Source organism: Lissotriton helveticus, chromosome 2_1 (genome assembly GCF_964261635.1).
Source record: "Lissotriton helveticus chromosome 2_1, aLisHel1.1, whole genome shotgun sequence".
Taxonomy (NCBI): Eukaryota; Metazoa; Chordata; class Amphibia; order Caudata; family Salamandridae; genus Lissotriton; species Lissotriton helveticus.
In genome coordinates this window covers 588,455,068-588,482,728 of record NC_136059.1, presented here as the reverse complement: position 1 = coordinate 588,482,728, position 27,661 = coordinate 588,455,068, and the positions used below count along the sequence as shown (strand labels likewise).

Sequence of the window (27,661 nt, the reverse complement as noted above, 5' to 3'; positions counted from 1 at the left end):
GCAGGGAGTAGGAATTGGTACGTTAGAAGCAACATAGAGTGGAATGTTAGGTGCTTGGCTAGGGTGAAGAAAGTAGGAGGACTAATTAATGACTTTGAGGCCTTCTCTCTCTTTAAGAATGTGGTTGTATGCTAGATTCTGGAGACTGTGGGAACAAGGCCGTCTAGGATGTGAAAGAATGTTGGGATTGAACCATGTTTCTGTGCAGAAGAATGTATTGAGCTTGTGATAAGTAAGGAGGTCTGCAGTGTTTGGAGCCTGCAGTACTGCAGAAAATGTGTTTATTAGGAAGAGTTAGAGTATGTGTTCAGTTGTTTGGTGGAGCTAAGGTGTGAAAAGTTAATGGAAAAAGTCCCGCATCTTACCCTGTGAGGAAATAAGAACACATGAGTTGCAAAAAAACGTGTTACGGTATCTGGGCGAAGAGTGGGATTGATAAAAATGGGTGTTTTTGGTGGGTCATCAAGCTTCGGAAGAGTGGAGAAATGTCATAAATGACTAGGTCTGGTGGCTTAGTGGACTAGTGCGTCCACTGTAGGGTCCTGTGTTCGACCTTGTGGTCCCAGATTCAAATCCCAGGGGTCAGCTCAGCCGTACATCTTTCTGAGGTCGATAAAATGAGTACCATTGAGTTGAGTAATAATACAAATCTGTTATTCAGCGCCAAGATACACCTGGTTGAACGTGCGCTTTATAAATACACGTCATGCTACATGACCCTCCTGAGAAGAAAAGCAAACCAGACTAATATTGTGCCAGGAAAGACATTCACTCAGCCAGTTTCGTCAATCTGGTGACTGCTTTTCAATATGAAAAATATGAGTTAATTGGTTTGACGGTAAGGACCTGTTTCACCAGGTTATTTTCCCCGTAGTTTCAACCATTTGTTTTTTTAACGAGAGACCTTTCTTGTTGTCAGTAACTTACTACCATTTTGGTATTCACAGAAGGCACTTACTCATTTTGGTACACAGAAGGCACTTACTCATTTTGGTATTCACAGAAGGCACTTACTCATTGATGAGTAATTGCCTACTGGGAGTACCGAAATTAGTAAGTGCCTTCTGTGAATACCAAAATGAGTAAATGCTAGTAAGTTTAGGATTTTGTCTTAAGTTAGTTCTGCAAATCGGGTACTTCGTGTTCTGCTTGATGCTAACGGCAGTTGCAAAACAATGCGATCTGCTCGGAGTTTTCTGTTGGTCCAACGAACATTAGTGGAGAAGTGTGGCTCACTGGTTAGAGGCGACAGACCCTGAAGCAGAGATCAGGCCCGGGACCAGGGTTCAATTCCCGACGCAGCAGGGTCTAGGATCAATTATTATTATTATTGCACACTTGTACCGCGCTAGGAATCGACTCCCTAAGGAGTATCTCCGCGCCTTTGGCAACATCTCAGAGCATTATCCCATCATATGATTTCAAAAAGGTCCAACAGAGACTAATAATTAAACAGAAAGTTTTTAGTTTTTTCCTAAAGGGGAGGAGTTCCCTGCATGATCTCAGTTCATAAGGAAGTTCATTCCAGAACTTCGGACCGGCTACTGATAGTGCCCTTCCCCACGGACTCGATAATTCTCGCTTCGGCGCCTTCTGTAATCATGGGCCCCACGCTGCAACTCTGGGCAATAGCTTGCTTAATCTCCACAACGGCCCCACCAGCGCTGCGATGCCTGGCTCCGGCCCCCACAGGGAGAGCCAGGAAGGGTTCCACAGCTTAAGCGCTGAGATACCCTCATGGGTGATTCAGCGCTATATAAATAAATAACTATAACTAGGGCAGCCATCATTTTGGTAATCGGACATCTTAGTAGTTGGGGATGGATTCCTCCTGCCTTGCTTTTTTTTTATTGCAGAGTTTTATATAGCTCGAACTTGACCCGAATCGGGTAGCAGAGCGCTTTACATAGCACCAGTTACGTTACATGAGGACACACATTCATTTTTGTTAGGCACGGGGAGATTAAGTGATTTGCCCAGAATCACAGGATGTTTTTTGCGTCATTACCGAGACTCGAACCCAGTTCCCCACGTCCGAGGTCGAGCACCCTAGCCGTTAGGCCAACTCCTCTATTGTGGTTCCCGACATGACTAAGGCAGCGCTTTCTCTCTGCAGTTTCTAAAAGCCTTTCCACTGTTTACAAGATTGTCCGTCTGCTGTGCCTCTTCTGGCTACCACAGCCTGAGGACACTGATAACATGGAGCTTAATCATACATCTTTATTAATTACATACATCTCAGTTCAAATGTATAGGTAAGGCCCTGTGATTCCCATTTAGCCAAGACTAAATTTGCTTGCTTGTTTAGTGGTTCACAATTCACTTAGTTTATTTCCTCCAGTTCACCCTCTTCACACTATCCCGAATTGGACCACTCCTTCAGGTGATTAAGAATCTGCAGCAAGATAGTGCTCATGCTTTTTGAAATAATACTCTTTCTCTTTGTTATCTGTATCCTTTTGCAGCTTCCCAAGTACATTCCCTGTTTTTAGGTTTCGCCTGGCGATCCGCTGCGCAGCAGCGTTCGCGCAGGCGAAATCTTTTGAGAATAGTATGTGCCTTTGTCCCGCCTCTCACTTCCATTGGCTAGCTCCATAAATGGAGGCTAGCCATTGGAAGAGAGAGGCGTCCGTCATGGTCCGAGGCGATTCGTGGGCGTTCCGCAGATTCTTTCCCTCTCCGCAACGTCATGAAGACGTGGCCACTGTGGGCGTGTACTTTTTTTTTTTTTTTTACACCGATGTTTGTCTTCATTATTAACTTTGTCCCTGTCCCGCGTGGCTGTATCCTGACCACCTTCCCGCTGTCCGTCCCCCCTCCCGCTATCCTTGTCTTTGTTCCCGCCCCCCTCGCAGATCACTTTTCCAGCTCTTCCAGGCCCCTCGTTGTTTCTTGTTTGTTTCGTTTCCTCAAGTGTCTGAATTTGCTTGTTGTTCTGAGAGGGAAACTTGGCGCTGGGCCTGGTCAGCAGATAACAAGTGGCCGTGTGGGAGGTCAGAGACTCCCGGGGCTCACTATCTGTAGGACGGGGTGTTCGAGGGTGTGGGCGGGGGCTCTCCGTGCCCTGCTCGCCAGGAGGAGGTTGGGGGAACAGCTGTCCGCTCAGAGGGCCGAGTAGAAAAGCCCCGGGCAGACCCCATGCTGCGCCTAGCCCGGACCCTTCCGCACGTGCTGCTGACGCCGAGCGGCCTCCTACCGGGGGTGAGTGAGGTGCTATGTATGCGGAGGGGGTTAGTGGCGTGCAGCACAGGGTTCTAGATTGCACAGTGGGGGAGGCAGGGTTGGGGCGAGTATGAACGAAGGACTGTGGTTATTATCAAGGTGCAAGTGTCTGGTAAGGGTCTGGTCACTTACGTTGGGTGGGTGGCCTCGCATTCCCGGGGCATCTTGGGTCTTTTTTTCACCTAGGTAGTAGGTGTGGCGTAATGCAACGTTACGTTTTTGCAGTTTAAATGGCGCGAACTCCACGAAGGTATTGGATCGCTTTACATGAGAACCAGTTACAGCCCATACATTTTTTTGTAAACTCTGGGACATTAAGTGATCTGCTCAGAATCACAGGATGTTGAGCTGATGCCGGGACTCGAACTCGGTTCCCCAGCTCCAAATTCGGCAACTCTGGCACCACAGCATCTCTCCTGAAATGTTTATTTTAGATTCCCGCTTTCCATTCCTCACATCCCTATCATCAGTACTCGTGTTAGTCTAGTTAGTTCAGTCCACTCAAATGAAGACACCTCTCGTCTCGGAATGCGTCATCTATTACACTACAAATCATAACATGGACAGAAAGGGGTAGTCTGCGTTACAATGACGTGGCACATAAGAAGAGGGTGTACTGCTTCATCCACGTGGAACCTGTCCAGAACTTGCTGTGTGGACGCCGTTTTTCTTTGCTGATTCTGAGGCTCCTGGCTCCTGACTGTGCTGCTTTACCCCCGGCCCCCTGGTCCCTCGCCGCCGCTGCACTCCGCCGGCCGCTGAGGAGGGAAACTACAACACCCAGGCTCCCCCGCAGGTCGCAACGTCACCTGTGCGCCCGGAGGCGCGATAAAGACCACAGCGCCCCCGGCAGAGCGGGTGGAACCTGTCCAGAACTTGCTGTGTGGACGCCGTTTTTCTTTGCTGATTCTGAGGCTCCTGGCTCCTGACTGTGCTGCTTTACCCCCGGTCCCCTGGTCCCTCGCCGCCGCTGCACTCCGCCGGCCGCTGAGGAGGGAAACTACAACACCCAGGCTCCCCCGCAGGTCGCAACGTCACCTGTGCGCCCGGAGGCGCGATAAAGACCACAGCGTCCCCGCGACGCGGGTCTCCGCGCGGGTCTGCGCCGGGCTAAGCCCGGGCAAAGGGCGGGCACTCTGTAGCCCTCAGGAGACCTAAGGTGACGGGACGGGCCACCTCTTTTCATCTAACATACTAAAGACCCACCATTACCTGGATAACCTGGATTTTCGCCTACGCTCAGCCCACAAAAGTCTCCCTTCCTACACATTCTAGCCTGTTTCGGACCTGGATCATTGGGAAAGATACGCCGGAAGGTAACGAGGCTTCTGTGATCTCCATTGACTATATTGGGGCAAAGGTTATTAGGAAAATTGCCAGGTACTCAAATGTCTAAACAAAGAAATCCCATTGCCCCTGGTAATACCATGGACAATTACTTGGTACAAGTTGTGGAAAAAATTAATCATGTGCGGAGGTCCTCGCTGGGTCTTGGCACCCCATCGACATTGCCCCAAAACGAGAACTTAAGTACGGACTTAATTCTTCTGGGCACTTCAACTGACTTATCCCCAGCTTCACATGGGCTGGATATGGGGCTATCACAAAATGTATCGTTCATGGTAAATCCAGCCACTAATGTTGAAACGATATTGGGGGATTTAGATGTCTCTTTGCATGATCTAGACACAGATCTAGAGGTAGTACATCCCAGCTCTCCCTCACCCCCTGTTCCTGCCCCAAGAGTAACAAAAGTGACCACCAAGATTTCTACAAAAAGGGAAGGGTTAAGGTCTAGCAGGAAAAGGCCAGCCTCCCCGCCCAATAAGAAAATTGCAGATGGGAATGCGGGTGAAGGAGATGAGAGCCAAGGCTGGGATGATGGCATATTGAAAAAACTCATGGGTATGTTGGATATTAAGTTAAACCAGATAGTAAAACCCCTACTGTCAAAAATTGATCACCTCACGGCTAAAATAAACAAATTGGAGGCCCACATAAAAATAACTAATGATAGAGTGGAGGAATTGCCGACTATGCTCGTAGAAAAACTGGCTGAAAAAACTTTATTAGAAAATGTATGTCCAGGTGTAGTAGAGCTATCACAGAACCAGCAGGTTATACTCAAGCCTGGTCCAGATCAAACTAATCTCGCTGGTGCTGTCCCAATAGAGCCGGTAGGGAATTGTATATTGCAGGGATCTAACACAGAAAATAACCCTGTGGAGTTAATTGTAGAAGCTTCACCTCTTATTCTGGTACTTGCCAATGTTCCCCCTTTAATAACAGGCCAGATAGAACACCCAGATTCCCTAATAAATAAGGCACTTCAATGGTTAAGTAATAATATGCATATGTGTCCTGGGGGCAAACACAAGCTGGCAGAAGATTTGCTGAAGGCAAGACGGGTAAAATGGATAGGAAGCAGTATTAAGAAATTCCCTGGGGACTGTGTGGTTTTGAACCTTAAAAGCACCGAAGTTTTGCCAGAAATCTTGAACAATCTTCTCCCTCCCCAACGTAGAACGGCAGAACTAATTCCACTTACTCTGGACTTTTTCTATAATAGGAAAGGCCTAGTGTCAAACCCGAGGGTACTGAGAACCAAATGGTCTACAGTGGCCAGTAGAAGTACAAGGGAGGGTCCTTCTAATGTCTGGGGGTTAAACCTAGATAATAGATTTACAGCATTGTCTAACTTAAATGAGTGCGATTGACTCACAATAGATAAAGGATTATTAGTGGAACATCAGTCGAGTCATCCCATATATCAATTAGACAAATTACTAGAACAACATATAAAAAATCTAGCACCAGATGATAAGGTCCCTCTAAGCCCAAACCGCAATGCACCTATAATAGGGACAGATGGCTTTATTAATAGTAGATTAATAGTTGGGGATGAGTCAAGAGCTGAGTCGGGGGGGGGATTGTTAAGTGTGTACCCTAGGGGAAATATGGAGGTGCCATGTACATTAGGCCCAACTCCAGGAGATCGATCATTGACTTTTTTATCTTGGAATATAGCAGGCATAGCGAGTAAGCTAGACACCCCAGAATGGGCTGATTATATTGACAGGCATGATATAGTTATGATGCAAGAAACTTGGTCAATTAACCCAGTATTTCGTATGGGGTATTTAAATTTCTATAAACCTGCATCTAGAGGCGAAAAAGGACGTCCCTCTGGAGGACTGCTGATATGGGTTCGCCAAGCAATGACTTGCACTATATCCCAAAGGCAAATAATATCCAATGACCTCTTAGCACTGAACATCAGGTGGCCTAATGGCCAAGAAGTAGCTCTGTACAACATCTACGCCAGGGGGGTTGGTGCAGGTATTCCATCTGAAGCATTTACCACCCTAGAACAAGATGTTGAAACCCTTCTACCTAATCCTCACATCATTGTGGGCGGTGATTTTAATTCAACTTTTGAGCCCCTAGGAGAAGAGGATAGGAGCTTAACGGAAGAGGAGGATAGTAAATGGGGAATACCGCAATTGGAGATCCCTCCAATAAAAAGATGGAGTGCGACGGCCATTAGGATAAAGAGTCTCTGCCTCTCTAGAGGATTGAGAGCCACGAATGGGAGGACTCCATCTGACATAAACGGGAATTTTACCTTTGATAATGGTCGTGCAACAAGCAGGATTGATTATTTTATAATTGATGTAAGAGCATGGTCTAAGTTATTAGACATGGCAGTTGTACCACGATTAGAGAGTGACCACCATCCCCTGTATATGACATTTCACCCTTATCAAGAGTCTAGAACACTTTTAAATAATAATCAGATGGTAACACAAGATGTTGTGTGCTCTAATAATCAAAGACACCTGAAATGGGGAATGTTGCTAGGGGATGGAAGGAAACTAGAACATTTGAAAAAATTAGTAAAGGAGGAAGTGAGCAATATCAAGGACCACTATGGGAATCCTAATTTCCAGGAGTACATGATGGAGGCCCACAAAAGTCTATTTAGCAAACTGCAAAGCTTTTTTATCAAAACAGTAGATCCAACTACAGCCAAAAAACATCAAGCCGTTAAAGGCTGGTATGATAAAAGCTGCAGACTGGCAAGGCAAAATTTAAGTGTAGAATTGAAAATGGGAAACCCAATAGCTGTTAAAAGGGCAAGAGATATTTATAGGCTGACGCAAAAGCAATCAAAGAGGCGGTGGGATGAAGAGGGCTGGAGTGAGCTAAAACAGGCCTGTACCAACAAAGACTCAAAGCGGTTTTGGGCCTTAGTTAAATGGAACAGGGGTGGGGCAGCTGCCCAACCACAAAACCATGCGTCAAAAGACGGCTGGAATGATTTTTTTCAACCCCAGTATGCCAGATGTCCGATATATGCATCCATATCTCCCCCCCAAACTGTCTTTTTCAGTGACCAAATATTCACTGAAAAAGATGTCAGCTTGGCACTGGATTGCGTGTCAGGGGGAAAAGCGCCGGGGATGGATGGCATTCCAGCAGATGTTTTTTTTATCTGACCGGACTTCTTGGTCCACATATTTCACATGGTTGGCAAATGCAATAGCTATGGGTGGAGAAGTCCCAGCATCGTGGAAAGGGGCTGAAATCATCCCTATATTTAAAAAGGGTGATAAAACCCAGGCAAAAAATTATAGACCCATCAGTTTAATTGACACAGCGCAGAAAATAATGGGTCGATTAGTCCAGAATAAACTACAGCAGTGGATTGAAGATCAAAATATATTGTCGCCATACCAAGCGGGATTTCGCCCCTTGACTAGTAGTGTTGACCAAGTTTTTTACTTCCTAGCCATTTATTGGAGAAATGTCACGCTGCGAAATGGCACATTGTATGCAGTTTTTGTGGACTTAAAAGCCGCATTTGATCTGGTCCCGAGAGAAAAACTGTGGGAAACTCTGGCTGATGTGGGAATAAGCCATGAACTTCTTACCTTGCTGGTGCGCCTCCACGAAAACAATTTTGCAAAAATAAGGTGGGGCAAACAGGGGGAAGTGACGGTTCCTTTCCCAGTAGAACGAGGGGTGAGGCAAGGGTGTGTCCTGGCCCCAACGCTTTTTTCAATCTATATAAATGGAATTGTGGAGTATTTAAATAAATCCCCAAATGACGCTCCAATCATAGCAGGTGTACACGTCCCCGTACTAATGTTCGCGGACGATACGCTTTTACTATCGCGTACGCCTAGTGGATTACAGAAAGCGGTTGACGCTTTTGGGGATTTTTGTGATAGCTGGGGTTTGGAACTAAACACCAGCAAAACTAAATTCATGTGCTTGAGCTCACAATCAGTTTTTAAGGGGGTGATAAAATACAAGGGCGAACCACTGGAAAAAGTAGATGCTTTTTCCTATCTAGGAATTATCCTACAACATGACATGAAATGGAAATCACACATTAATATGGTATCTTTAAAATTTAGTCAGCTAGCAGGCGCAGTCACCATCAAACATAACACATCTCTGACAAGACCTATAAATTGTGCACTCGAAGTTTATAGTATGAAAGTATTGAGTGCATGCTTATATGGGTCAGAGCTCTGGGGTTTTTCAAATTTAGGAGACTTGGGGCGGGCGGAAAATAGGTTTCTGCGAGGGCTTGTTAAGGCCCCACAAAGTACCCCCATAATCCCACTAAAGATGGACCTAGGTAGGAAAAATATTGAAGACATTGCCCGCCTACGTCCTCTGCTGTATTGGAGGCGTCTAATGGTAACCCCAGAGTTAAGTCATTATGTATCAGCTCTTTTTGATGTTGTGAATTTTGATCGTTTCCATTGCATTACATGGTTAAAGGAACTTCGGGGTACATTGGTGAAGTTGGGCCTTGACCATTTGTGGGGTAATAAGGATGTTGCCTCATTTCCTTCGAAAAAGCAACTGAAGGATATTTATTGGGAGTCGGTATATGTATCATTGTATCGTAAAGGTTTGCAATCTACCCTGTCATCACGCTTTTTGGACGTCAAACAACTTCCTTTTTATGAAAAATATTGGGATGTAATTGAACGCCCATTTGACAGGAAACTATACTTCCAATTCCGTGTGGGAACACTCCCAGTGAACGCTTTTAAACAACACTGGTCCCCATTGCAGGACGCTTACTGCGACTATTGCAAAAATCAAACAGAGGACATTGCGCACCTGCTTTTTTCCTGCCCCCTGTACGCCATTCCCCGGCAAAAGTGGCTAAAACCAGTTTGCAAAAATATGGGTACTCGCTGTTGTTCACAAGCCCTAAGAATTTTAATATCTGATTGCTCAACACCACTAGTAATAGGCGTAGCAAAATTCTTGGCCTGGGCTTGGGTAATAAGATCACGTACTTTAAAGCCTACTGGTTAATATGAATTATGAACTGCCTGTCTAAACCTGCTCGTTTTTCTCTTTTAAAAAAAAAAGAATTTTTTTTTTTCCTCAATGAATTTTTAAAATGTATGTATACACTTTTTAGAATCTATTAGCATTCGACTTTTGTTGTTTAATATGTTTTTTAATGAATTATTCTTATGCTTAGTATTTATTGTATCATGGTTAGGAGGTTTGCTTTTATGACTAAAAGTCGAATAAAGCTTTGAAATTTGAATTTGCTTCATCCACGTGGGGCGAGAGCAGTGCTTTAAATGGGCAGGCACTGAGCACCTGTACTTCTTTCATTTGAAAGGAATGGCACTTCAACACCCTTTCGTAGGAGATTTTCAACTCTTTATATGGGAGAGTACAGGCACTTCTCAGTTTGAAGCAGGCACCCTGATAGTGGGAGTACCCGCACTTCTATATTCTCATTTAAAGCACTGGGAGAGAGCTGCTCGCTTTACAGCGACATGACACATAGAAAGGGCATGTTTTGCTCCACCCTAAGATGCTACACCTGGGAGGCGAAGGGCGGTTCCTCTTTTCGTGGGCCGGTGGGGACTTTCCTGACTGATGTCATTTTACCGCTAGGTCGTCGGTAGTGATAAAAACACCTGTCACCAGGGGAATTTAAACTAGCTTCTTAACGCAGGGTGGGTGAGGTGTGCTTTGCATTGTGAGAAGGGAGGGCTTCAATTTCCCTCTTATGCGCTTGTCAGCAAAGCAGGCTAGTAGAAAGAAATGACAACATTTATCACCGGTTCTTCATTCAGTTGTTAAGATGTTAAGCAGTGCTTTAAAAGGGTCGGTACTGAGTACCAGCACTTTTTTTTATTTCGAGGAGAGTACCTGCACTTCTCATGGGGAACATAATAATTTTAATTGGAGCGTACCTGCGCTTCTCAGTAACAAGCAGGTACTCTGATACCGAGTAATCTGATACAGAGTACCTGCACTTCTATTTTTCCAGTTCAGGCACTGATGTGAAGTGTATGTATTGTATTGCCTCGTAGTGCTAGTCTGCATCCCTTCAATACAGTTCTGTGACTGTTATGCCTTCCTTACCCAGGGACGATGTATTTATTCATTGTGCATTTATGTGGATGTATTAGTTTAGTGTCAAAAGGTGTTTCCTTGGACATTTTTAGGTCAATAATATGCAAAATTAAAAGATTCGAGTACCTTTCCTTCCTAAGCCTTAATTATGCGTGCCCCCGAGGGTAGGTGATTTTAATCCAGCCGATAGATCAGATGATGCGCACCTGTTCCAAATTGTTGTGGTACTTACTGCCCCAAATCCAAATTTCTCAGTATATACCGTGTTGGTTACCCTGTTAAATTTCGTCAGGGTGGACCTGCTGCCGCGCACAGTGCTTACAAGATGCAGTAAACTGTATGACTCAGAATTCAGATTGCTGCAAAAACAGGCGTCTATACAGCGGTCTGCACTGGGATCTAAAAACTCCTATTACTTTTTTATTATTATTATTTTTTTGCATGTGTGCGCTAGGCGGGGTGTATTTTTTTCCCCAGTGATCCTCAATATGACAGGTCTGACAATTAGCTACTCGGAAGTCTTTAAAAGAGAAACTGAGGCCCATATTTATGCAGCCTTTGCATTGTCCTTGCGTCATGCAATGTGATGCAAAAACAAGGCAAAGCCTTCAGTAGTATTTTCAAAGCCTGGCAAGGTGTGATTTGCGTGGATTTGTAAAGAAATGTAATGCAAGACAGCTGCTTGCACTGTGTTACTCTGCATTTCAACTTCCATAGGTGGAGGAGCATGGGTGTTCCCATGCAGCCATGGTTTTTGGGGCATTCTCAGATTTATAAAGACGTGTATATCTGGTAATGCCTCAAAATGCTCCAGTATCCTATGTGAGGCGTAACAAGGAGAAATACGTTTTGCTGCTCATTATTTCCTCGTGTGCTGCAGCACGCAAAGAGGATATGTCCCTTGCTGCCTAATACAATCTTGCCTGTAACACAGCCACCGTTGCACTATAGTGCAAGGACGTTGGTGCTAGGCTGCACACAGTGCACCAGCGTAAGGAGGGTGCAGAAATGCTCCATATTTTTGCAAATATAAGTAATTTCTACTCTTCCCTTTCACACATTGCAGCAGCTTTGCTTGCTGCCCAGTGTTACGTGAACGTTTAGTAATTGTGCCCCCGAGGGTCTAAAAAAGTTGGTCTTCCTAAGAGAGTGAAATCTGGCTTGCCTCAACAAAACTATAGTTTTCACTATATTTGCATTCTTTCAGACCTGAAAACGCACAATGACTTTTGTGGGTTTCATGAACTTTAACACGTTTTTTTCTGAATGAATTGTGATCTTTCTTGTTTCTATCACAATAAAAGTGACATGCTGGTGTTTAATAAAATACCTTAATGAATCCCATAGAGTAACTGGTTGATATATAGCATTGTTTGAAACTCTGCTATAGGTCACAGGAGGCCCTCGGGTCCGGATCAGTCACAGCGAAGCTAGTCATCATTGCCTGGGTGCTGTGGACATAGGCAAGATTTTTATATCTGTAATGGAAAATGTGTAGGTGGGTATTTTCAACCTCTTTGGGCTGTATGCACGGTGCTATGGTACCACAGCTGGCCTTACAGAGAAATCTGAAGATTAGGGTGGTGGGGGGGGCACTTAGACCACAGAGTCAATAGCAGTGCCAAGCAACATATTCACTGGTTCTCTTGTGTTTTTGTGCCTATTTAACATTTTACCACCACAATATTAGAAAGTACGAGTAGGGACATGGGTATTAAGTGTATGTACTATGTTCTCTGTGCTTGCATGCGCTTCTTGGTAACTGCCAGAAAATAATGAGGTATTTCATGCTTCGTGAAGGCCATGTGGACTTTTTGTAGTCCAGTAAAGTGGGCGAGAGTGAATGTGGGTCTATCACTCACAATATTCATACCAGTGTGCAGATGCAAGGACATTAAAACACGTTTGCTGTTTGAATAGAAGTTCCTTTCAAAGCTTGGAAAAGCAGTCCTGTCCTAAGTGACTTTTTTCTCTGATCTGCTTTGTTTTTGCATTCATCCGCTTAACAGTACTCAAGTTCGTTTAAGGTGTGACTCCTGTCTTAGATCTAAATCAGGGTGTGTGAAGAGCTCCTCCTTTTCACTGCTGTAAAAGTTTACTGGAGAGTGTGGTAAAATCACTTCATTTTCTTATACTACTGGCTGTTGCCTGGCGATGGGGGCTCTGTGTCTCAGAATTGGAAGTTGATTTTTTAACTTTTGCACACCCAAAGTAGGATAGTTATCAGTGTCTTTGCACCAGTAACTGGTGCTTCACCTGGACTTTGAGAAGTCCTCGCTTCTCAACTGGAAGAGATTATTGTCAGCGACTGGTCCTTCTTTGCCGGTAGCTTTCCACGTTTGGCACTGGAGAATATGTGCTGCTGTGACCAACCAGGAAAGGTCAGTGGGGAGGAAAGACCAGCAGGGAAAGGAGGTGATAGCCAGGAAGAGCTGCACCGGGCCCTGCTGACTGCCTCTGGGTGTGTGTGTGTGTGGCTGGCTCTGGGTGTGTTTGTGTGGCTCTGGGTGTGTGTGTGTGGTAGTAATTGCTGTCTGCTGAGCTCGTCCGTAGGGTACAATAGGTCTCACATTTGCGAGAGATTAAGCTAGTGGCAATGTAAATGACAATGTCATTTATTTATCTGTTTTCAAAACCAACACATAAATACAAATTTTGTCATTTACAATGCCAATAGCTCAAACTTTTCCAAAGGCGAAACCATTGCATTGTAAATGCTTGTTCTCTTAGGGTTGTCTAAAGCCTCTTCATTAATAGTCCAGGGGTATTTTTTAGGAAAAAAAGGGCGGTAGGTGCATGTGTTACCTATATCATCACTTGAAAAGATCGTTTACCCTTAAAGTAAAAATAAGTGTTTCTGTTGCTTCGCTGTGGGAAAGGCTTCTAGAGCCCTGAATGGCAGCAGATGACAAAATATAAAAATTATATTTCCAGAAAAGTGCCTACCGTATTTTCCGGCGTATAAGACGACTGGGCGTATAAGACGACCCCCCTACTTTTCTTCTTAAAATATAGGGTTTGGGCTATACTCGCCGTATAAGACTACCCCTCTTCTAAAAACATAAAAATCGCCCCTTGTCAACATATAGAGCCCCCAAAACTTTGCTTCTGCGATGCACAGCAGTAATTGCCAGTGTCCCCCACGGTCTCAGAAGCACCATGGGCGTCACTCAGCACACCAAGTCCGCACTTCCCTCACTGCTTATGGCGCAGCAGTCCAGAGCACTGTAGTACCTTCTGCAGGGGCCGCCTTCAGTAGCAACTGACCCCTGCTATCGATCTATGGGCGCAGCTCCTCACAATGTTAAGTTGCATGAGATGACACTTGGCGTATAAGACGACCCCCGACTTTCGAGAAGATTTTCAAGGGTTAAAAAGTCATCTTATACGCCGGAAAATAAGGTACTTGAATTGTAATTTTTGTTTGTTATGCTTTAGCTTGGCTATGGTATATCTTATCTAGGGAGCCATCGAGAGAAAAGTTGTTTTCTGAGTTGACCATCATTCCACAAATTTGTTTAAATACCGACCAGGTTATTGATATATTCCAGCAAGATTGTGGTGCCTGAACATTCAGAGTGCTGCCACTCGAAACGCGTCATTGGGGCAGATTCTGTGTCATATGTCCCGACTTAGTGATTAAAACCCAAGAAATTGATGCCTGAGATAATTTTGAAAAAAATGTTTGATGATGTTTTGAACAGGGAGAGTGATACTTTCCCGTTTAATATAATTATTTTACTGTTTTGCTAAAGCAATATCCTTAACTGTAACAAACATATAAAAGGGAACAATTTCTACTCATCCAGTGACTCTGAATCTGGGGATGATGAACCAAAGAGGTTTCATGTCGAAATCAAACCAGTTACAGATAACAATGGATATTCGCACACAATGCAGTCATTAGATGAACTAAAACTATCAGTAGGCAACATCACTATCGCTCCATATGTAACTGTAAGTTTCTTTTATTGTTCAAAAAGTAGTAAGATGTAGACAGACCGTGTTCATATTGTATTGCACGTATTTTTAAATGTTTAATTTCTTAACCAGTCCATCATTAAAAAAGAAAAGCAAAATCCTTTATTATGTCTTTATCAAACTATTGTACAACTTAATGATGTGGACAAAGGAATCTCTGACCCTGAAACGTTTATATTTTCTAGTAAGAATTTGCATATCCATACTTTCTGTTTAAGCCTTGATTTAACAGTGGAAATCGTCAGAAAGTGAAGGACAACTGTTCCAGATCGAAGTTTCCTGCTCTCAAGGATGTTCCCACTATAGATAATCTTTCTACTTCATGTCTTCTTGCAAGTACACGTAAAGAAAGATGCATAAGAATGTGCAGTGGGACTCTTCCATGTCCTGCCGATCTCATTCTGAGAAGCCACGTGGACTCAAAGGTGCCACTTGATCTTGGCCTCCCAATTTCCCCAACTTGTCCCAATGTGACCTTAGTTTCCAGGGTTGTCTGCAATGTTGCAGAAGGTCAAAGCTTTTAAGGAGGCCATGTTGTTTATCTTGGGAATCCTACTGGTACCGCCTGGTGCGCCTTTGGGTCCCTCAGATCTGAGGGGGTCTCCAGTCGAGTTACCGCTAGCAGATCAATCCTTGATGTCCCCCAACTCCGCATAGAGATCCATCCCAACTCTATGGCAGAAGCCTGTCCTGGATTACACTCCAGCACCAAAACCTACACCTGTTCCTTCTGCGTCAAAGCCACTCCCGATGTGAGAGTAAGAACTTGTTGTTTTATCGAACACAGAACAGAACCCAACACACCCTTGACTGTAGTCGCCTATACCACCAATTTAGCCTCCATCGATACAGCCACCTTCACACTTGAGTAGAACTAACATTACCTCAGAACAAATATTCTCTTCCTAACTTCTTTGACTCAGATTCAGACTATAGCCAACATGGCCATGATGATTATCAAGATAATGACTAAACCTATGGTGATGAACATTTCTATATGGGTCTACAGGAAGTCAGTGGGCTGGATACTTTCCCTAACACTGAGTTGAATTCCACTTCTCGTCCCCCTAGTGAAAAAGCAACCTCCTTTGCAGTGGTTGTCCACTGTGCAGTGTAATTTATTCATCTCCAATTGCATTTTGTGTAACTTAAATCAAATATGTTCACTGAAGCCTTGCAGATTTCCTCTGAACCACTCTTACCATTCAGTGAAACACTAACTGATATGTTCTCGGGTGCTTGGTCAAAAACCCTGTTCCTACCTGCTAGTAAATAGGCAAGTGGCCAGACTATATTTATTTATAGAGCGCAACACTCATCCCAAGGGATATCAAGCCGCTGGTAGCACAAAACAAGGCCTGGCTGCTGAAAGGGGATAGACATAATTCTTAGTATTTAGGGAATAGGTGAGTTTTTAGTTTTTTTCGAAACATCAAGTAGCTAGGAGTGAGCCGTAGGTCCAAGGGGAGCTCGTTCCATTTCCTAACTGCCACATATGAGAAGGAGCGCCCTCCAGTCCTCGCCTTCTTGATACACTTTGTTCTGGCTAATGCTTGATGTGTTGACCGGAGGCTTCTTGTGGGGACATAAAACTCAATTTTATCCTGGAGTATCTTTGGGCCGCTTAGATACAAGGCTCTGTGTGTAAAACTGAGCAATTTAAATACTGCCCTTTGACGCATGGGTAGCTAGTGGAGACTTTTCATGCACATTGATGCAGAGCTTAGTCTGTTTTTATTGCAGAACAGTTTGGCTGCGGCATTTTGAAGCACCTGTAGTCGCGTGAACAGGTACTCATTCATGCCTACAAATAGGGCATTTCCGTAGTCAAGCTGACTTATGAGCAGGGCTTGTGTAATTGTTCTTCTGCAATCTAGAGGCACCCAGGGAAACAGTCTGGATAGCAGTTTCAGGGTCGCGAAACTGTTACCACAGAGGGCCCGCACATGGTCCTTCATGGAAAGAGCATCATCGATAAGAATGCCCAGGTTTCTTACACATTGCTTAGGGATAGGAGTGGCACCGAGTGTTTGTGGCCACCAGGTGGCATCCCAGATTAGCTTGGTCCCTCCGAAGAGCAGAATCTCCGATTTCCCTGCGTTCAGTTTCAAATAGTGCTCATGCATCCACAGTGCCAACTCTGAGAGACAGTTGTGGAGTTTTACTTTCGAGACTTCAGGTCTTTCCACCAGGGCTACCATCAGCTGTGTGTAATCTGCATAGGAGCAGATACCGATTCCCCACTTCCTACAGATTTTGGCCACGGATGATACATAGGCATTAAATAGGGTGGGGCTTAACGATGCTCCCTGTGGGACACCATAGCTGATGGTGCTAGATCTGGATTGGAACTGACCTAGCTGGACTGTTTGTGTTCGATCCCTTAAGAATGAACTGAACCATTTCAGGGCTTTAGAGTGAATTCCTTTTTCATAAAGGGTTTCAAGAAGCTTATGGGAGATCGCGTGGAACGCTGCCAACAGATCTAAAAGTATCAGTGCTACGGCTCCGCCCTGGTCAGTGCATGTTCTGATGTTATCCAACACTGCCAGCAACGTAGACTCTGTACTATTGTTGGCCCTGAAGCCAGTTTGTGATTGGTCCAGTACATCATTTGTTTCTAAGTAGTGCGAAAGTTGTCTGTTTACCAATTTATCCATGACCTTTGAGAGATAAGGCAATTGGGAGATTGGGCGGTAATTTTCCGGATTTAGGACGTCTGAGCCTGCTTTTTTTAGCAGAGGAATTCCTATTGCCTGTTTCCAGGTATCAGGGAAGGTGGCAGTCCTGAGGGAGTGGTTGAGAAGATGGGTGATGTAAGGGCAGAGGATCGGTGCAATCTCGGCAAAAATGAAAAAGGGACACAGGTCCAGGGGGGATCCTGACTTTACTTCAGCCATTGTTTTTAAGACCTCTGCCCCTGTGAAGGGCGTGAAATCACTTAATGCTGGTGATGCTTCTGAGAATGGGTTTTGGAATTTCTGACTAGCTATATCTGTTTTGGCAATAGGTTAAAAGTCGAATAGATTTTGCTAATCTTGTCCGAAAAGAAGTTGCTGATCTTCTCGATAGCTTCAGCTGAGAGGGGTGAGGTTTGGAACATGCTAGCTGGTTTGCTAAGTTCTTTCACTATCTTGTATAGTTCCTTTGCTAAGTTGCTATTTTCGTTACTACGTTGTGCATAATAGGCCTTTTTTGCACTCCTTATAGCATGATTATAAGTTCTGAGTTTGGACCTATACTGTAGCTTGTCAGTATCCAATTTGGACAGTGTCCATCGATGTTCGATATTCTGACATTTCCCTTTTAGTACTTTGAGTTGGGGAGTGTACCACTTCTCCGTGGGGGATCTTAGCGGCCGCTTAGGTTTTTGTCTGGGAGCAATTAAATCCAGAGTTAGCCCAATTTCTGTCTCAAGATTGGCTACCCCAGTATTCGCTGGGGTGTCAGTCATGAACTGGGTGTTCGGAGGGTGCCAGTGAGATTGAAACGATGTCTCAGTGACTAGTTTCCAGGCTCTATTGGTTGTTAATTGGGGCTTACAGATTTTGGTTCGTTTGGTCGGTAGTCCCAATGAGAATACTATAAGTGAGTGGTCTGTCCATAGTAATGGTTGCACCTCTTGGATAAGTGTGGTCTCGATATTAGAGAATAGTAGGTCAAGGGTGTGTCCTGCTATGTGAGTGGGCCCCTTAATCCAGTGCCTGAGTTCAAGAATCTGCATGTCGCTTTGTAGTTGAGAAACCACAAGATTGTCAGATTTCTCATAGTGAATGTTAAAATCCCCAACGACTAAGTAATTCTTGTGCTTCAGGCAAACAGGGAGGAGCTGTGTGAGTAGTCTTGCTCCAAGCTCAGCTTGGCAGCCAGGGGGATTATAGATTACAGCTCCGGCTAGTATATTAATGCCAGCATCAAGTAGTTGGAACGGAAGAATTTCATGTTCCCCCTGTTGTACCACTTGCACGGGTTGGCATGTCAGGTGGTCTTTAGATATTATCGCAACTTGAAATCACATTGGGAGATTCAGCCTTTCTGTTGCAACACCTTATGCCAGAAGGTTCATGCCTAGTCCTGGCGTCCACCAGCAGACGTAATCATTTCCACTACAACTCCAGTTAGGAAGTCCAAATATATGGAGGGTTTTGGAAAACAGATGTTCTCTTTCGCCAGTATGGCCTTAAGATCAGTCAATGCCTGCTTCCTCCTAAAATATTACTCACATGCATAGTGGGACATGGTTGGTGAGAACTTGCCGACAGTCCCAGAGGAATACACAGCGAACCTGGTACAAATTATACAGGATAGGCAGGATGTGGCGAAGTATGTCATTAGATCAGTATTGAACACTACCGACTGCTTGGGCAAAGTATTTGGCACCAGCATGGTGTTTAGGCACCACACCTAGATGTAATCCAGAAGGTGGCGTCAAAGCATCTCAGATCGGTATGCCATTTGACGAGACTTGTCTTTTTGGTGATTAAGCAGACTTGGCACTAGAGTGCTACAAGGAAGGCAAGCGTTGGCCCACCGTCTTGGTCTTTCTTCACCCATGTAGCAGTATCCTCAACAGTTTTCTTATTTTGAGGCTTCCAAGGGGTTTTTCAATAAAAGCAACATCAAGGACCCCCACAACAACAGACCCCTCCCACTCCCCCAGCCCTTTTGGTTTCTGGGTCGGGATGAAGCTGACAGTGCTTAAGTCCTTAGGGACAGCAAATTAATCTGCCCCTCCACCCCAGTCACAAAATTTCATTAGCTACTCCCCTTGGAAAGTGGCCACCCAGCTAGAGGCAGGATATAACATTTTCTTCAAGGGGGGCAGAGCATCACATCAGATCAGCGACTGCTCCTGTTTGTCCGACAAGGATACCAATATGCCTTATCCTTCTTGGCCGATCCTCTACATATACCTCTCATTACAGACCATCTTTTGGGGGACCATTTGTCTATCCTCCAGAAAGACATTGAAGCTATTTAGGCCAAAGGACGCATAAAGAGGGTCCTGGCACCAGAAATCGGTGGTATTCCCATTATTTCTGGTGCAGAAGAAGGACAGAGGCCCTCGTCCTATTTTAGATCGTTATCCTCTCAAACTAATTCTGGGGAGGACAAGTTCATGATGCTTACAGTGGCCCAAGTTCTATATTCCCTGGGCCCAGGTGACTGAATGTTAGCGTTGGATTTGCAGGACGATTATGTCCACATCCCTGTCCTGCAGCCCAAAAGGCATTAGCTACAGTTGAAGATGGGCTACAAGCATTTTCAGTTTTCCGTGCTTCTCTTCAGCCTCACCAGCACCCCATAGGTGTTCATGAAAACTATGGCAGTTGCAGTACATCTCTGCATTTCTGGAGGTTGGGAATACCAGTCTTCCCATACCTCAACGACTGGCTGCCGAAAGAGGGCTTGTAACATTCAGTGGTAGATCACCCCCAGGGAGTGGCAAACCTCATATCTTAGGAGCTCTTGATCAACATTCCTGAATCCTTCTTAGGGGCTTCTGTTCATCTTACTTGTTCTTGATATGCTGCTTTTTTGTTGCTTTCCACTGGATTAACGAGTCCAGGACATGCAGGTTATAATCCTGATATTTAAACCTCTATAGAGGCTTCTTGGCCTTCTCATCATCTCCATCCTCCTCAGTGGATTCTGAAGTCTCAGTGCGTTCAGCACCAAGGTAACCTTGTCTGATTCCATCCAGGTTTTAAAGGAGACTGCGAAAGACCTGCAATCGTGGCTGCTCGACCGCATTCGGAGCGGTGGCGGCTCCTTTCCATACACCAACCAGAGTTGACTGATAAATTGTTGCTGGGCGTGTGGGGGGGGATTGGGGGGAGGGATAGGATATCAGGGAGAGGTGGACATCAGAGGATTCTGGCCTCCAGGGCAGACCTGCCTCCACAACAATCTGTTGGTTTTTGCAGGAAATTCACTTGGCACTAAAGGCATTCCTCCTGTCCATCAAGGGAAGGCTGGTTAATGTTCTCATAGACAACATTCCACCATGCAATCCTGGAACAACAAAGTGGAGTGGGGTCCTGGAACTTGTATGAGGAGGCTCTATGCCTTTGGAACTGGCTTAGATGCCATGGGTACTCTCTCGTAACCAACTACCTGGTAGGATCTTTGAATGCCAGCTCAGACAAACTTAGCCAGCATTCACTATTGGATCATGAATGGCTAAAATCTCAGAGCAGATGTCAGTAATGGCCGTAATATGTGATCTCCCTTATTTATACATTGGAACATCAATGGAATTTACTCTCAGAGGTGGCACAGGGCGTCTTCCAACAATAGAAAGAACCCTGGCTCTATCGTTTCGCCACTGCCAAGAACGCAGTGTCCAAGCTTTTGCACGGTGGAGTTCTTAAGGTGACTCACTTGAAGACTTTTTCTGCTTAGAGATGAGTTTAGGACTCTCGTATGACTTCCTGCCTCTACCATTCCTGCCCAAAGATCTGAAGGAGATCAGGAACGACCAGGCCAAAGTCATCTTAGTAGCTCTGGATTGGGCCAAGAGAGTGTGTAACCCAGAACCTCAGTACTATCACAAACAAGAGGGACTGGGGCTTGGTAGGTACAGCATACAGGCCCCTATTAAATGTGGCAAATACAAAGGTATGCAGTTCCTAAGGTACTTGGAAGGGTAGGGGGAAGGAGGAAAAGAAGAAGGGGAATGGGGTGCCAGGTGTTCAATATCTAGAATGTGGACTGCAAAAGGAGTAGCTCCCATAAGGAGCACGGGCCCTCACACACCCCAGAGGGTGTCATGCTTCATCATAGGGTAGCTCCTCATTGGGCCGGCGCTGCAATGCGCAAGGGGCTCCACAGAGGGGCTCCTTGCCAGAGGTCTTCTCTGTTTGCTGACGTGAAGTTAGAGTGGTGTGGGGGCCATATGTTTATAGAGTAGTGTATGTGTATAAAGTTTGACAGTCGGTTGTTTTTAAAAGTAGCAGAGGAATCCAGTGAATAAAATTGGTTTTGGATATTCTCTAGCTATTTTTACTTGCACTTTTGTGCCCTATTTCTACTTTATACACATACGCCCCCACACCACTCTCTAGCTTCATGTCGGCAACCAGAGAAGACCTCCGGCACCCCAGTCATCTTTTAAAACTACTAATTGTATGTATGGACATAGCTATTTGAATGTACTCATAATACAATGCAATGCATTATGGGCAGGGTGGATTGACCATATCTTCTGCAGGGTGCAGTACCATATGTGACCAAAAGAGGTCACCTTTTGGCCACATATGGTACTGAACCCTGCAACATGGCTAGGTAAAATAACCGCATCTTTGTAGACATGCAGTGCTCGTGCCTTGCTCACTAGGGACCTCTAGGAGTGGCTTGCGCTACTGCAACTAGACTTGCAGTGCTGGTGCCTTGCTCACTAGGGACCTCGAGGGGCAGCTTGCGGTACTGCACCAAGACATGCAGTGCTGGTGCCTTGCTCACCAGGGACCTCTAGGAGCAGTTTGCAGTACTGCACCTAGACATGCAGTGATGGTGCCTTGCTCACTAGGGACCTCTAGGAGAAGCTTGAGGTTCTGCACTGAGACATGCAATGCTGGTCCTGGCTCACTACGCAAGCATTTGCAATGCACTAGGTCTCGCATTACTGAAAGTTTGAGCTATTGGTGTTGCATTATCTATTGCATTGCAAATGCTTGTTTCAGTTCAGCAGTCTGTTGGAGGCCGAGTGTGGATAGAAGGAATCTAACAGGGTCTATAGTGGGCAACCCTTTATGTAAAATGCTTGAGATCTTTCCCATAATATGCCTTCTGCATGTTGCACAGAATCTTGTAGTTAATTCTGCTTTAGTGAGTTGCAGTGGAGGGGTTTCAGCACAGATGGTTGTTTGCTGGGGTTTTCAGATTTAAAGACAAGCTTTGCTCCTCTATTTTGTATCATCAGGTTTTTAGCACTCTACTTCATAGTTGTGCCTTAATATATGGTATCTCAGTAGCCCAATCATTGGATGATTAAGGCTTTGACTAGTTTAGACCAGTGGCCTTCCTGAAGGGCGAGGGGCTACCATGAGAAGCTTTAGCTAGTAGTTTGACACTGAGGATGTGGTCTGCTTCTTTCCAATGGATAGAACCCTCATACTGGAACTATTAGGTTTAGGCAGAGCCCGATTAAACCCTGTGGAGGCCCTTAGGCAGTTGAAATTTCGGGTCCCCCCTGGCAAATTATCTCCTAATAACCAATGTACAGTATTGTTTTACAAACTAACAGCTGCCAAACTGCTATGTGAATCATATGTCTCTGGTTTATGTACTTTAAGTTGTTAATGGGTACATTACATTAATACAGTATTTTCTCTATAGAGTCTTTAATGTACAATTTTCATTTCTTTGAGTGATTCATTTTTTTTCTATCTTTTGGACACAATACTTAAAGCTTGATTTTCCTTTAAGGTCAAATCAACATTAGTTTGATCTGTTGTTGCGGGCCCCTAAAAGGAGTGGGACCCATCGACCGGTGTCCACTTTGCCTATTTGGTAATCCGGAACTGGGCATAGGAAGCTCTCCTTCATCCCAAAATATGTTCAGACAGGTTGTTATCTTTGCTTGATTCTGCACTGCTCTACAATGCAGATGTAGCTCGTTGTTCTCCATATAGCTTTTTTTAATCAGCATAAATTGCAACGAAAGTTGGTGTTTGTCTTTGTGCTATTCTGCGACCTTAATCACGACTCAAATGTATGCAATGTACATTAGCCAGGAAATACAGCATCATGGTTGTATCAAATATCACACCTTTTAAAGCTGGAAATTTCTGTGCCCCTTCTGGCTTGTTGACTCTGGTCCATAAGGAAGTATTTGATTCATTTGCGTGCCAGACTAGAGATGTCCCTCCAGTTGTCTAATCATGATATCGATATTGTGTGACTCATTCCAATGTACTCTGTAAGTAGGCCTTACAGGATTAGAACTTCACATTGCTTTTTGGGTAATGCTTAAGTCTTCTCTTTAACCTATTGTGGTCAATTCTGTTCCTTGCCAGGTCTAATGCTGGATTGTCGATCCTGAAATACGTCATTGTTCTTGATGAACTTTAGAATTTGGTGGTCTACCACTGTTTCTGTGATCATATTTGGAAAAGTGATATTTGACATTGGCAGCACATGAGGTGGGTCTAGGGAGTCCTGGATTTTCAATAACTTGAGTAGCTCGGCACAAGTTTAGGATTTTGGTGAAGTACTAAAGAAGTGTTGTGAAACGAGTTTTCATCCATGTAGCTTCATACAGCTGAACTGGTAGACTAGATGCTCGGATCTCATTGGCTGTGTTTAGCAATTTGTAAATGTTCATCAGTGTAAAGAATGATAGATGGCATAGTGTAAATGAACTGTACAAGAGCAATTATACTGGCTTAGGTGACTGCTTTACATAAAGGTTAGAAATTTATGATCCACTTAAAACAAACATGAAAGGTTTTCACCAGAACCAAGTCAATTACTTTATGTAAATGTGAAGAACTCGCATGAAAAATCATATTGCTATATATAAAACCTAAAGAAAAGCACCAAGCAGCCCAGAAGGCATCCAGTGATAGATCAATACAGGAACTTAATAAACACATTTATTGCATGCTAGGAAACAAAGAGTACTAGGTGTAACATAGGATAGACGATCATGTCTTGTCTACCTGAACTGCTGCAATTGACTTCTCTCCATGTTGACACATAGAGAGGCCACCATCAACAGAGCTGTGTTCCAGTATGCCTCTTTTCTGTTGGGTATCTAAAGGGGGGTTACGCCCATTAAGGGGGCCAGGTGGGACGTGAAATAGGTTTAGAAAAAAGAAGAACCTGGCCACCAATTTCTGAGCTGCTGTTTATTTCAGCAGACTATGAAGCAATGCTGTTAGTCATTGCACCATGCTTTAACATTTTGCCAAGCTTGACACATATTTTTTGTACTCCTTTGAATTTTCAGTGAGGCATTCAAAGATACACAACTAATTGTTAAATGAAATAACCATAACATAAAAACTCAACACTTATAGTGAAAAATACATGAAAGTTGTGAAACATGAATTCAATACATCACAAACAATTACACCAGTACACATCGAGTGTAAAAATAACACATTGAGCTCTCTCTAACACGCTCTATGCTAGGCTTTGTTTCTAAAAGAGAGAAACTATCGACGGGTGACGCACTAGGTTTCTGTGGGGATATATATGTACGCTGGACCCTCTCCAGAGACCGTTATTAGTTAGTACACCCTCGTGGATAAAATGGAAATGCTGACGTGTTTCCAATCCCCAGACTGCTAAAGCGATTATCATCAGGACTGACACACGGTTTAATCTGTGAAAAATGAGGAAAAAATAAAGAAAAATATGCTTTAATAACGTGTTCTCTTTCCCTCTGTTTAAAAATTTTTTAGTTGACTAATTTAGTGGTACCTGTAGTTTCTAGTGCGTACTTTCCGCCTGCGTGTTCGTTAATTGAAACTTGGATCTGCAATAATGGACATTATTTAAATTTAATGTATTGTCCGCTGTCAAACTTTCTTGTTTACAGGCGTTTATTTATATTAGCAGTGGCCACTTACTTGTTTAAGGGCTCCGACTGTGGTTTAGGTTTCACAAAAAATGGGCAGTGGTGGGACGCCGTCAGTAACAACTTCGTGGAGCCCGGGTCAACAGCGTTCAGTGTTGTCAAGTTTACTGGAATGATTTAAGTCTAGAAACAAACTAGAGAAATAATGCAACATTGTATCACTAATTAGGTAAAGAAGCAATAGCAAACATACATTTTCAAAAAAGAGAACACATATATTCTAGGTGCACTTATGGATAGTCCACAACATATGGAAAAATATATTTATTTTCTTTTCTTTTCTTTTTTATAGATTCATGATATTGCTCATTCTTTTTTCTTCAACTGTTTTGATTCAATTAATATATAAAATCATGCATGTATATCCTCATTTTATATTCACAAATTGTATACATGTCTTTTCAGCTCAAATCAGAGAAACTTGATGATGAATAGTAGGCAATCATTTTATGAAAATAACGGATAATTTGATGATGGCAAGCGGTAGAATAGGAAGTACGCGTGTTTCGGCACTGCTGCCTTCATCAGGAAACAGTCTATGTGCACAACTATTAAATAAAAAAAGAGAGTACAAAACAACAAATTATTCATTTACACAGAAAATGAATGCACCTAGAACAAATACTATATATAGTATTTACATTGGTCAATTTATTTTTCAAATCTATACACGGCATCAATTTCACACAGATTTTTAATTATCTACACATTATGTTGAAGTATCTGTTATCTAACCATAGGTCTACTTTTCCTATATCTTCATATTATTGCCTTGTTACATCGAACTTATTTGCAATTCATATTCAGGCTTTTACTCAAATATATTCAAACTGGAGTAATGGATTGGGGAACAATGGAGAATAGATAAAAGAGAGAAAAAAAAGAGATATATAATTGAAGGAAAAGAAAATAGATAAAAGGGAATTGTGGACTGTTGGAGCCAAAAACAAGATGCTGGGTCTACCAAGGATAGTGAATGAAATAATAACTGAAATCTTTTTATTCTTAAATCAATGTTAAAGATCATTTTATTCTCATAGTTAGATAATATAACTTGATCACATGTGCTGACTATTAACACCGGGTAATGTGGTCAAGAGGAGTGTATTATTTTTCAAAGGGTACGTATTCATGTTGGACATTTTAGGATGACTTGCTTAAACTCTAATGTTTAAGACATGTCCGTTGGAGTTCCCATAATGAGCTCTCTTTATGGAATTAGCATAGACAAAAGGTAATGAAGTTTTTTCGGATTAGCCAAAAAATATCGGTTACAGAAAAGCTTTTATCTTCAGTTACATTTAAGTATATCGATGATCTTCCTACACATTTTTTCGAAATCACTTATTTTTTCCTCTTCATTTCAAACTCCACCAATACTTACTTAAATATATGGGCGCTTTAAGAACTTGTAAATTGCTTTGTTAGTATTCCATCTGGCTAGACCGAGGTTATCTAGAGAGGGTGACCAAAGAGTGATTTCCATATGAGCATATTGCCTCATTATACTATCGTGTATACATACTTAAAAAGCATTTGTCGAATTCTAATACTCACTTTTAAATATGTGAATTGCACATGGTGCTGTGAATACTCCTGGTTTCAGTACACCGTGTCTAATTGTGCGATAGGCGCGTTTGTTTCCACTCTAAAATATTCACACAGAAGAGAGAAAGGGGGGAGTTTTGGCAATTACAGCATTGTTATTTAAATTGTGCTACTTTATTTTTAAGACACAGGCATCATATTAAGCGCATCACTAATACTTACTTAAAAAAGTAACTTAATGATGGTACTTGTAATTTTCTTATTTTTCAATAAAAATGCATTTGATACATGTGTACCGTGGACTGGCCTGTTCTCGATCTGCATGGTAGCAAAAGAGAAAGAGTATTTGGAGATTATTGAATTCGGGAAATTTTGGTTAATCGATATATTGCGCAGTTATTATATGCGCTAAGGAACCATTCTTACTTAAAGATATATAGTCCTGTTTTTCGCCTGATGGTTTACTTAAGTGGAATCATCTACAACGGATAAAAACCCTGGTCGCTACTGATGTCACGAAATTGCAGTACAGTTCACTGTCAACAAGAGGTAAAAGCCATGTATGAATACATAGGACAATGATGCACTCATAGTTATGCTGTACACGTGATTATGTACAATATTAAGCCGTCCTTACTTGAATATAGACTTGATACGCTTTCCTTAAATGATAATTACTGCAGGGGAACCTCAAGACACAATGGAAAGGAGACCGGTCACATCTGAAAACGACAGAATAGCAATAAGGCTTACTACCTGAGTAAGTTGATAAAAAAGCCTATATATTAACTTGTAGGATCGCATCTGAAAACGACAAAGTAATAGTAAGACTTACTGCCTAGGAAAATGAATAAAAAAGCCCATATATTAACTTGTAGAATTGGGCAATAGTAAAGGTGGCGCAAAGATATA

The 27,661-nt window shown here is 43.4% G+C and overlaps 1 protein-coding gene across 2 annotated transcripts in view; it reads left to right on the top strand.

The window, feature by feature from the left end:
* The window catches only part of FCHO2 (FCH and mu domain containing endocytic adaptor 2), a 1,197,262-nt gene that overhangs the window by 669,112 nt on the left and 500,489 nt on the right, over positions 1-27,661 (top strand). For both annotated transcript variants that reach the window (XM_078675272.1, XM_078675273.1), the window contains exon 13: positions 14,411-14,617. In XM_078675272.1, the coding sequence (XP_078531398.1) occupies positions 14,411-14,617 (207 nt within the window). The remainder of the gene's footprint in view (positions 1-14,410; positions 14,618-27,661) is intronic.